The sequence below is a fragment of the Pezoporus flaviventris genome, unplaced genomic scaffold (assembly GCF_033815535.1).
Source record: "Pezoporus flaviventris isolate CSIRO_AGI_PZ_B2104156 unplaced genomic scaffold, CSIRO_AGI_Pfla_v1 ptg000002l, whole genome shotgun sequence".
Taxonomy (NCBI): domain Eukaryota; kingdom Metazoa; phylum Chordata; class Aves; order Psittaciformes; family Psittacidae; genus Pezoporus; species Pezoporus flaviventris.
In genome coordinates this window covers 22,682,636-22,695,191 of record NW_026892550.1, presented here as the reverse complement: position 1 = coordinate 22,695,191, position 12,556 = coordinate 22,682,636, and the positions used below count along the sequence as shown (strand labels likewise).

At 36.1% G+C, this 12,556-nt stretch overlaps 1 protein-coding gene across 6 annotated transcripts in view; it reads left to right on the top strand.

Moving 5' to 3' along the window:
• The window catches only part of ATP8A1 (ATPase phospholipid transporting 8A1), a 114,127-nt gene that overhangs the window by 69,904 nt on the left and 31,667 nt on the right, over nt 1-12,556 (top strand). For all 6 annotated transcript variants that reach the window (XM_061471686.1, XM_061471703.1, XM_061471696.1 and 3 more), the window contains 3 exons: nt 6,702-6,776; nt 6,904-7,026; nt 9,503-9,581. In XM_061471686.1, the coding sequence (XP_061327670.1) occupies nt 6,702-6,776; nt 6,904-7,026; nt 9,503-9,581 (277 nt within the window). The remainder of the gene's footprint in view (nt 1-6,701; nt 6,777-6,903; nt 7,027-9,502; nt 9,582-12,556) is intronic.

Genomic DNA, 12,556 nt, shown 5'->3' with positions numbered 1-12,556 from the left:
TCAAAGTAGCATTTGAACTGCCAATATACACTTGTACTAAGTCTTGTTTTCTAAAAAGCTCATTAATATTAGTGATTTTTCTTAACTGTCAAAGATCTAATTGTCTTAAAAATATGTACCAAATATTAGCACTCAAAGTTTGTGTTGCATAATACTGCTAGGTTGTTGAAATTCTGTATCTGTAACATCATTACAGTATTTAAGGAATAGAGTAACAAATACCCTTAAATTTACCAGGAGATGCAGCTGGTGATTTACCAAGAAATAAATGTGACACCAGCTTTTGAGCTATAGTAGCTGTCCAGTTCACTCTCTGAAGCTCTTTTTCAGGTCACTGTTGAGCTGCAGGGCTCTTGCTGTTCAGAGCAGTACTTCAGGTTTTTACATACATGTTTAGTTAGTTACACTGTTGCATACCTTTCACTTGTTGATGAGGTAACCATGCCTGCTTAGGCGCCAGCTCATGAAGAGGAATATTTATCTGAAAGTAATTGACCTAGTTTTCTTACTGGAGTCTTGTAAAAAATACAGTAGTATGAGAGGCATGTGTTGAAATAAATGTACTTTATTGGTACATGGTTAAAATAGCACGCATAGCTATAGTTTTAATGACCTTCATGACTAGATGGTATCCTTAAATTTTTGAATGTATTTTTAAATTCCCCCCACCTTTATTTGCTCTTTTTTCTTTCAACAGCTGCTCGCTTTCTTATAACCAAATATGTATAGTAATTCTGTTTAGAATTGAGTCAAACTTTATATTCACAATGATACTTTGTGTTAAAAATGTGGGAAAAAAAATTGCTGCAAAGCTTGATTATAAAATAACTTTTACTGGTCTGTCTCCTGTATCTTTACATTCATGGTGTTTAGAGTTATTTTAAAAACTTTAATAGTTTTTTATATATATTTTCAAATTAGTATCTTAAACTTGCATAGTATATATCCAGTTTTACTGAAAGAACATGGCTCATTTCTGTCGTAAACATTAGGTTAATATTTCTGATTCTGATATCTATGTTGCAATATTTCAAGGTAATTCAAACATCTTTTTATAAACAAGTATTGTAGTCAAAAAGATGCTTTTTTTTTTCCCATATTCTAAGTTTTCCTGGTTTTCCTCTTTTATTATGTTATTAACAAACAGATTTCAATCTAAGTAGTAACAATTTTGCAGCCCATTTAGGAAAACATAAACTAGGAAGCTGTAGAAAAAGCAAGTCCATTAAAGATCCTTTTTACTTTAGAAGTGATGGGAGACTTTAGATCCTGCATTTCAAAAACTCAATATTTGCTTAAATGATCAGACTTCCAGAACTGATTAGCTGTAGCTCTTGAAGTATTTGGAAAAAACAATTAATGTATACTTTGTGTTTATGGAAAACATGCAAAGTTGGCCTTTAGAGCATCCTAACTTATTTTTCTCAATTTTCTGGCAGTCACCTACAAACACATTGTAAATTTACAACTTGGGTCTAAATATCCCACCATTTGTATTCTTTGTGAAAGAAAATTAAATGCAAGGTACAGAGATCATAGCCTAAAAAGTACAAAAAGAAGAAGAGGTAGTCTCTGTCTCCTGAACAGACAGAAGGGCAAAGAGGTCACTTTGTATGAGTTATGACGCTTTATATATAATCCATACAAGCATTTTACCACATACACCTTCTCTGGAAGACAAGATGACTTCTACTTGAATTCCTGTATACCCATTTGTCAGCTCAGAAAACTTTCACAGATGTTAATAGCTCGTGTCAATACTGTGAGTGAATGGACATAAATTCATCATTGAATGCCTCTAGAAAGGACAACTGCCAGTCTTGAATCTCTCTTTTCAGGTTTTTGTACGGATCAGGCGTGGGAGCACAGAGCTCAATGAGTATTTGTAAGCTGCTGCTTAATATGCAGAAATGCTGTATCAGGAAAATGCCTGTGAAGCTTTTGTAGCCACACCTCCTCTGTCTTGGAGTTTAGAATATAATGCTATGAAAGGCATGTCTGGAAGTTGCTTTAAACACGTTTCCCTTTATTATTAGCTTACAATAACTAAAAAAAAAAAATACCTGCCTTTACTTAATAGATGTATATTACATTTTTAAATCTCTGCACAATACCAGTCAAATAAGTAATAGATTCGATTTAATCTAAAATACAGCCTTAGGCTGGAGTGATGCAAAATAAGTGTCATTGGTTTCTTGTTTCAGAAAATGGTAAAGGTCTATAATAATTAGTGTTTCTCAACATTTAAACTGCTATTCATAAGAATTCTCTGTAATAACTTTTTCTAGTCTGTGTCTTGATTCAGTAGATATTAAAACATGGGCTTTCTCTTTTGACCAGGCCTAGTCCCAGTAGCTTTAGAGGTTATGTTTTGAAGTATCATTCTAAATTGCAAGTGAAAGCTTTGAATTTCCAGTAGACAGCTAATGTGCATTATTGTGCCTGTGCCTGTATGCAGCCTATGATAAGCTATGCAGAGCCTCATCCTTATTTTGAGGGAGCTGTCATTACATTATAGTGATGTTTGGGACTGAGATTGATCTAGTGATTGAAAACTCCTTCATGGATTGGGTTGGGTTTTATAATTACCATTACTGTGTATACTCTGTCTTTAAACTATACATTTTTGAAGTTAAGCAAATCTCCCTTCAGCATCAAAAGGACAAAATTTTCTTATTCCTACTTTCTGTTCTGCTAGCTAGCAATAACTAGCAATAACATTGAATAAACTGGCTTATGTTAAAAAAGAAGGCTTACAATTTAAAAAAAAAGAAGGATTTAAAGATCTTCATAGGTTGTTCATGTTTCATGTGGGGAAAAATTCAAATAAAAGAGGACACAAACAGAAAAAACACATGCATGGAGTTCACATTCGCAGTTTACTTACAGATCCTTGAACATGGTTGGTTGTAACAATTTAAGTGATGCTATGTAAACAATTCAATTATACTAAGTAATTAGAGCTGCAATGCCCTTTTTTTGTTGTTGTTGCTTCATAAACTTTGGATGATAGTTCTCCCTTCCCCCACCCCAAACCTAGTGCAGTTACACACTTGGTGCTGCTCATGTCCATAACTGAAGTTTACCATTTTGTTCCCGATTTCCTGTGCCTGACACACATCAGATGAGTGCTTGTGGTCATTTTGAGACCCACATTATGCATAACCCCAAATGTGAGCAGGCTTTCTGTGTATACTCATCCTGGTTCTGAGGTGTGGAGTTTAGGTGCTGTTGTTCAATATGTCATGCTTTACTTAATGTATGCAAACTGCACCAACAGGAGAAAGTGATTGTGCACATGCCCCCTTTTTTGCATTATAAGGTTTGAAAACTTCGAAATACAAGGTTCTGCACAGAGGCCCGTCTCATCTTAGAAGGGCTGTGAACCTAAATCTTTTGTTTTCCATGGAAATTATGTAGCTGTTAAACTATAAAATGGTCTGAATTTTTACTTCCCCCTCATGTATGTAGTCTAAATTACTTCTTAAAGACACCTATCACCTATCTTGCTGTATAGGGATGCTGGATTAGTAATTTGAGTTAGAGTAGGACCTGTCCTCTAAGAGGGAAGTGGCTGAGTCTGCTGCTAAATTAGTATCAGGTACAGCATGTCCTAAAAACTTATTTTGCGGGTACAGCTGCCTTCATTGTCCATCATAATCAGAATGAAATATACTTTCCATGAATAAATTTCTCACTGTGAGGAGTTTGTCACTATAGCTATTAATAATGTAGTAAACTCCATAGTAGCTTTTTCGTGTAAGTAAAGAGTCGTAAAAAAGTAGCTTATTTTCTTCCCCTCTTACAGTTTGAGATGAGGGCTGTATTTATTCTTCCTGCCTTTTTTTTTTTTCCCTCTACATCTGCCAGTTATTTTTGAGCCATTGGTGTTCTTAATGTGAACATTCAAAAACTATCTATTGTAAACAACAGAAAATCCATGTCTCTGTTTAGATACTAAAAGATGCTCTGTGTCTTTAAGCAGTATGTCTGGTATTCCACTAAATAGTAGTGTTTCTCCTACAGAGGGCACAGTGTTTCAGCCACATTAAAAAGTTCCTCTTCCCAACCAGTTTTTGATAGATTCAACAAGAACTTTAGAATCCAGGGGTGCTACCAAATTTCATTTCTTCTTGGCTTGGATCTAGAGCTCTGACCGACATAAGTTCCAGTCCCTTATTACACTAAACTGACCTAAAATGCTTGTACCTTGCATGGTTTCTTTAGAAGAAAGTAAATGCTAGTGTTTAAGGAAGTTAATGTTATGCCTTAAAGCATTTCTTTACAGTTCTACAGTAAAACTGGTTTCAGTTTAAATAGCTTGAAAAATGTTAACGCTTAAGTTCTGTACAAACTAAAACTGAAAGCAACATGCTTTTTAAGGAATAAAAGGCTTGGGAGCGATTTTATATATGCCATTCCATTGTAAATGAATTTTTTTCTTAAATACTTTCATTTATTTATAAAAGTGACTCCAAAATATTTTCAAGTGTTGCTTAACATCACTTATCTTTAAGAGCAGTGAGCATGTGGAATAAATCCAGTAAATATATTTGGTCCTTTCTTTTTAAATGAGAGTTTCGTAACATTTTGACTGCTAGTTAAATCACAACAGAAAGTTAATGTTGGTTTGTATGCTCCTTGGTTATGAAGGGTCAATTATACATCTACTTGCGATGTGTCTTATTTTCTTCCTGGAAAGCAGTACTTCTGTTAAACTGTCTAAAATTACCAGTAATGAGGTGCACATATATTTATGCCCAGGTACTGAATCACGTAATCTCTTCTGAAAATACCCTTTTCCACCACCCTAACTCTTTCAAAGTAAGAATTCGAAAATTTACTTCAGTATTTGATAAAAAAAAAAAAACAACAAAGGAAGAGGGAGGTAAATCGTAATAATATCTATTCTTCCACTCCTCTCTCTAGAGCTGTCTTCCTAACAATCTTCCTAGGTTGGGAATAAAGTAACGTAGGACCTATGTATAGTGAGAAGGTTGAAAAGAGAGATGGCAGTTGAGGACCACAACTTGTATACAAGCAGTGATGATGGATTAGGTGACCCTGGATTAGGTTCACATACTTAGCTTAGTTCTAAAGCAGCCAAAAAACTGTGCTGATGTTGAGTACATGATTATGTGTTCAGCAGTGAAAAACTGATTATGCACTCATCTCGTTCCTTCATACTCAGCAACTGAGAAACTGCTGCTAATGAATGTCTGCTAAATTCATCATGGTTAAATGATAACTACTGTTGCAAAAGTCAAAAATCAAAATAGACAAGAGCTTATAAAAACCTGACTCTACTGGCATAAATTAATTCTATTGTCTTTTCAGTGTGAATAGAGTGAAAGGTCAGAAAATACTGGTTAACCCAAGTAAATAAAATTAACATTATAAGATTTCAGAAAATTCAGTAAATTCTGTATCTCTGTATCAGAACCTCTAACATTCATGACCTTGTGTGCAATAATTAGCCACCAAAAAAAAATCTGTTTAGTTTTCATTTATTGGTTAAACAAATAGCAGTTTTTGAGCTGGATTTTACTTCTCATTTTTAATGTAAATTGTTATTAATTTCAGGATTTTTTGCCATCTCAAAGTACTTACAAACATGTTCAGACATTCCACCATACGTTAAAAAAATTTGAGTTTCGCCATAAAGTCTGGTCACCTGGAGGCCAGCCTGAGTACATACATACTGGTAGACATATATTATGATTGTAGCAATTCATGCTTCCATGGTAAAGTCAAACGAAATATGAGCTGCAGGAAAGTCTCTGCAAAGCAGCAACTAAGAATTCACTTGAAAAACATGAGTCTTAAATTGAGTAGAATGTTGTTCAGATGATCCTCACTTCTGTCAGCTTTCAGTTTATGTTTTGTCATAGGCAATATACAGTTTCTGTGTAACTTGTTAATAAAGATTCATCAGATATGCTGCTTCTCCACTTTGTCATTGAAATAAGAGACAAATGAAGAAATAGGAGAAAGCCATGCTACATGCTTTTATAAAAGACCTAAGAAAATGTGTTATTGTGGCTTTCCAATTTTTTTTTTTAACTTTTTAGCAAAAAGTGATAAAACTTAGGCAGTGAAAGAGATAAATATCCAGTTGCCTCTCTAATGTACTCTGTAGTTGAGTTAGTGTTTTTTAAAGAAGTAGTTGATTTAGTGGTAAAGCCTTACCCTTTCATGAGTTTCATGTATGAGAAAGGAATATTGGTACATTTTTCAGTTTAAAACTGCAACTTTTACTGTATGAATTCTATTAGTTAGGAGATTTGCTAATGGTAAAATGACTGCTTCTTATGTGTTGGATCACACACACACACCATATTTCTCAGACCATTTTCATTTCATCATGAATTAAGTACAGTATAAATGCAGTGAGTTTAAATCACTCTTAAATACTTACAGAATATGACATTTCTTCTGAAAATAGCTACTTCCTTTAAATATTTTTATATTTAGGTGGAATTGCTCATATATTTGACTAGATTGTCCATTATCTGGTCTTGAATGCAAATTGGTTGGGTTGTTTTTTTTTTTCCTTGCATAGATTTAAACCAGAACACTTTCAATTGCATTGTAAATGTGTTTTAGGGATACCTTTTTTTTTTTTTTGTGAAGCTGAAGAAAAATGTATTTATCATACCTTGCAAGATATCTAAGTAATATGTGACTCGTATCTTTTTCAGGTCTGGTTTGCATTTGTAAATGGATTTTCTGGACAAATTCTTTTTGAAAGATGGTGTATAGGTCTTTACAATGTGGTAAGATGATTTGTGTGGTTTCAATTATTTTCAACCATAAACATGAAAGTTTCTTGAGTAAGTAATCTTTAAGCAAGTCTTCTAAAGTTTTGCAGTATGTTTTTGTTTGTTTCAATCCAACTATTAGATGTTTACAGCAATGCCTCCACTAACTCTTGGTATATTTGAGAGATCCTGCCGAAAAGAAAATATGCTGAAATATCCTGAGTTATACAAGACTTCCCAAAATGCACTGGACTTCAATACTAAGGTATGTTTAAAAAAAAAAAAAAGTCAAATATAATTAAAGCAGAAATTAATAGGAATTCAGTATTGTTACTCTTTCTGTACTAGACTGCTCATATTTTAAAACGGAGGGCATTTTTATGACTACTCTTTCTAGTTGTCCGTGAGTCTATGCATGGTACAAATCATATTTATTCATTTTTAGCAAGCATGGAAGTGGACAGTAAGCATTTTTTTTCCTCAGCCCTTATTTCTTTTCCTCTGCTGGTAATAAAGCTGTCTTCTATAGGCAGAAGCGATTAGACCTCTCTGTTGCTGGGCTGTATGTGTTTGTACTGTTATATGGAAATGGATTACTGAAGCCTGTGGAGAAGTGTTGCAGAGGACAATAAGAACTGTCATTAGATTTGTAGAAGGAGTGACTTGGTACTATTCTTTGTCAATTTGGAGTTGTGATTTTATGGTTTAATTTGAGTTTTAGGAAAAAATACTTCGAGTCAGTTAAGAATGTGTCAGAGTAGATCAAAAGGTATCCAAGGCTACTTTTAGTGGGAAATGGACAACATTTTGGAGATACTAGCACAAGAAGTAGTAAAAGAATATAGGACACTTTTATATATTAAATATATAAGCAGTTTCTATGGACGTATTCCATAAGTAATCTCTTAAAAAATTTAAATTAAACTTATCCCTGAATAAGTTCCATTTCATGAATACTGTGGCATTCATGAGAGTTTATATTTGATTTTTCTAAATATAATTCAGACATTTCAAGTAATATCATTGTATGTTGAACTTGGATATTTTCAGTCTGTCATTGAATTAACAATTCTTGCTCTGTAAGTAGACGTGTAAAGCCGATACAGCATGCTTAGCTCTTATATCTGTGCCGCTTGTTCTGTAAAACTGGAATACCCTTATCTATATAGAATTATTTGTCTAAACTATCTATGTTCACTGAAGCGTATGAGATTTTTCTACTTCTGCACTTCATTGCTTCACCTACAAAAAACAAACCTGAAAGTTGTAAGGAAACTAGGGAAAATAGTTTCATGTGTCGCAGTGAATGCTTTACAAATGTCAGACTTTTTAGAGTCCATTAATAGAGCCACTTTTGTGTTGTGACTTTAATAAATAATCTAAGTCATGAGTTACAATTGTTGGATTTTTCTCCTGCTTTTAAATAAGCCTTATTATTTTTATTATTGTACCAGTGTATTGTTAACTTCATTGGAAATTCTGTGGCTATTCACGTACAACACTTCTATGAGTAAACATCTACAAACTTCCCAGCTACAAAATTCCCACCTTTATAAGTTGAATAGTTGGTGTTAAAGATTTGGAAACATTACTGCCTTGAATGTTGATGCAGATGTTTGTTATGGTAAAAGGGATCAAAGGTTATAAGGTCATGACAGAGGTTAAAGGATTAGCATGTGACAAATAAGAATTGGTCAGGAAAATGGAAAAGTAGAACTAATTTTTCTTGCACCCACCTGTGCTTTCTGTCAAATAAAAACTTCTGGTAATGACAGAGCAAGAAAGAGAGACAAAGGTTAATGAGTAGCACAAGTTCAAATGTGCAAAGTATTGGAGTGTAAATTGGATCATACAACCTAGTGTAGTTGTATAATCAAACAAAAGACTTGGAGACATTGTGGAAAATGCGAGGCAGGCAACTTCATTTCAATTGTTTGAGCACCTTAACACTCATAATGCGCATCAGTCAGTTAGTTACAATAAAGGCTGTGATAGCCAGAAGAGTTGTTAATGAAAAAACGTGATTGCTATACCACAGGAAATCAGTTACATATTTTTTATTTAAGTCTTTCTATGTTTTTATACAATATATTATGGAAAGCATCAGTAGCTTGTTTATCCTTAATACTGTTCTTCGTAGAAAGCATGTTTTACAAATGAAAATAAAAGTAAAATGTGAATTATTTAGCAAATACATTAAAGGAAGTTTATTTTGATGAAGCTATGTACTTCAGGAATGTAGCATCTAAGGAGGCATCCAAAAAGATACTTTTATTTGTCCTTTTTTAATTTGTTTGTATGTGGAAGTATGTAGATGGATATATGTAAAACTCAGGTTTTGATTGTTCTGCCATCAAAATTTCTTGTTACTCAAAATGTAAATTGTGAAAGCTAGATTCCTTTTTAAGTCTCTACCTAGAATGCAGCAATCGTTCCAGTTGTCTGGTTTAGTTTAATTTTTCTGATGATATTCCCATATGTATACTTTTTAATTTCCCTTATGATTTGAAATTAAAAGAAGGAGATAATACACACTTTTTTTTTTTTTTCAAAGCATAAAAATAAACAAATGACCCATGAAGAGCTAAGAGGCAGAAAGTGCCTGTCAGTTATATTACTTCACAGTGTTGGCCTGACAAAAACACATTTTGTGACTCCAGCACACAGATAAAAAGGAAGGTCAGGGTTCACAGAGCTAGTTTATTGCAAATGGTTCTCATGGATTTTCTGTTTTCCCTTAGGTTTTCTGGTTTCATTGTTTAAATGGCCTCTTCCACTCATTCATTCTGTTCTGGTTTCCACTAAAAGCCCTCCAGCATGGTAAGTCTTACAAAAAATAAAAATATAAGTGTTGAAAGGTATGAAATACCTTAATACCTTCTTTGTTCTTAATAAAACTTTATGAATGCTAACAGGTTTGTGTGGTTAAATTTCAAGATACTATTTCTAGAACTAGAGTAAGTGCAGTATATTTAATGTGGGGTTTTTTTAATCTGTTGAAAAGTAGGAGTAATATTATGTACATATACATTAAACTATATGAATGGGTTTTAAGCAAACTGAAGCAAGATGGAGATAAAGAGATTGCTATTTAATTATGCTAGGTTTTGTATATAATACACTGCCATGATAAATACCTACAAGATCCTAAATTACTGCTGTCACTTGCATTATCTCTTACATTTTGTAAACTTTTTTTATTTTTATTTTATTTACATTTTGTAAACTTTTATTGCTGACCTTTTCTCCTGTTACTTAAAGGGCATACTAACCCATTAGTTTACCTCTGTGTAAGTTGGCTTGTGGCAGAGGAAACTGGGACATCTTGGACAGCTCAGTCTCATCACTCTTCTAGTTCAACTGTTGTGTATGCCCCTGAGCTACAGAAGGAAATGGTTGGGAGGAAAGCTGTGTTAATTAGACAAAACTTTAAAGCACTGCTTCCAGTTTGTGGCAGTGTTGTGGGGGCTGCAGCTTTTCTGTAAAACTAATAGTCTGCTCAGTTTCCCTGAAACAACCTGGCAGTCTGACCCAGCATATAAGATAGAAATACTCCTATGAACATTTTCTAACTGCTGAGACTAGATAATGATATGGTCACAGCTGTTTGTGCTCAAAAAGGTTAAGGGGAAGACTTGTTGCAGAGTATTTTATGCTCAGTGACTTCTGATGGGTAAAGGGAATTAGGTAGCAGGCTGTTTTCTCTGAGAGGCCACTCTCACACTGGATTTGAGTGAGCTCAGTGGCAGTAGTTTGCATTAGAGAGGTTTAGACAGACCAGGAGGAAGGATGTCCCAAAATGTCAATGCATACTCTAAAACTAAATCCAAACCAAAATGTCTGTTCAAAGCTGTTACCAGTCCATGTGAGAGATTTATGCATTGCACATTTAGAGAGCAGACCTTGACCTCTTCAGGAACCTGCTTAGTAAGGTTCCATGAGATATAGCCCTAGAGGGCAGGGGGGCCCATGACTGTTGGTTGATATTGAAGGATCACCTGCTACAAGCTCAAGAATGTTGCATCCCAACTAGAAGGAAGTACAGCAGGAGGGCCAGGAGACCTCCTTGAATGGATATGGAGCTGCTGAGGAAACTTAGAGGGGAAAAAAGAGGCTTATAAAAGGTGGAAGTAAGGACAGGTGCCCTGGGAAAAATACAGGGATGCTGTCTGGGAAGCTAGGGACTAGGTTAGGAAAGCTAAGGCCCAGTTAGAATTCAACTTGGCTGGGGATGTTAAGGATAACAGGAAGGGATTCTACAGGTACATTGCAAATAAAAGACAGTCTAGGGACAACATGGGCCATCTCTGGCAGCTATCGGGAGCACTGGCTACCCTGGATTTGGAGAAGGCTAAGGTTCATAATGACTTCTTTGACTTGGAAGTCAGACACAGTGACTGTGAGAATGAAGACCCTAGACCTACTGTAGGAGAGGATCTGCTTCGAGACCGTCTTAAAAAGCTGAATGTGTACAAGTACATGGGACCTCATGAAATCCATCTGTGGGTCATGAAGGAGCTGGCGAATGAAGTTGCTAAGCTGCTGGCCATCATACTTGAAAAATCATGGCAGTCAGGTGAAGTTCCCAACAACTAGAAAAAGGTAATATAACCCTCATTTTCAAAAAGGGGAAAATGGATGACTTGGGGAATTACAGACCAGTCAGTCTCACCTCTGTGCCTGGCAAAATCTTGGAGCAGATTCTCCTGGAAGGCATGCTAAGGCACATGAAAAACAACAAGGTGGTTGGTGACAGCCAGCATGGCTTCACTAAGGGGAAATCCTGCCTGACCAATTTGGTAGCCTTCTGTAATGGGGCTACGGAACTGATGGACAGGGGTAGAGCAGCTGATGTCATCTACCTGGACTTGTGCAAAGCGTCCCACACGACATCCTTGTCTCTAAATTGGAGAGACACCAATTTGATGGATGGACCACTCAGTGGATAAAGAACTGGCTGGATGGCCGCACACAAAGAGTTGTGGTCAATGGCTCAGTGTCCGACTGGAGACCAGTAACAAGTGGTGTCCCTCAGGGATCAGTGTTGGGACCGGTCTTGTTCAACATCTTCATCACTGACATGGACAGTGGGATTGATTACGCCCTCACCAAGTTTGCTGATGACACCAAGCTGTGTGGTTCGGTTGATATGCTGGAGGGAAGGAATGCCATCCAGAGGGACCTTGACACACTTGTGAGGTGGGCTGATGCCAACCTCATGAAGTTTAACCATGCCAAGTGGTTGAGAAAGTTGGGCCTGTCCAGCCTGAAGAAGAAGAAAGCTGTGTGGAGACCTCATAGCAGCCTTCCAGTATCTAATAGGGGGCCTATAGGGGTGCTGGGGAGGGACTCTTCACTAGGGACTGTAGTGATAGGACAAGGGGTAATGGGTTAAAACTTAAACAGGGGAAGTTTAGATTGGATATAAGGAGGAAGTTCTTTACTGTGTGGTGAGGCACTGGAATGGGTTTCCCAGGGAAGTTGTGACTGCTCCATCCCTGGTGGTGTTGAAGGCCACGTTGGACAGAGCCTTGGGTGAGATGGTTTAGTGTGAGGTGTCCCTGCCCATGGCAGGTGTGTTGGAACTTGACGATCTTAAGGTCCTTTCCAACCCTTTCTATGATTCTACACAGTGGAGAAGCGTTTAAACAGGGGAAGTTTAGATTGGATATAAGGAGGAAATTCTTTCCTGTTAGGGTGGTGAGACACTGGCATAGGTTGCCAAGGGAGGTTGTGAATGCTCCATCCCTGGCACTGTTCAAGACCAGGTTGAACGAAGCCTTGGGTGAGATGGT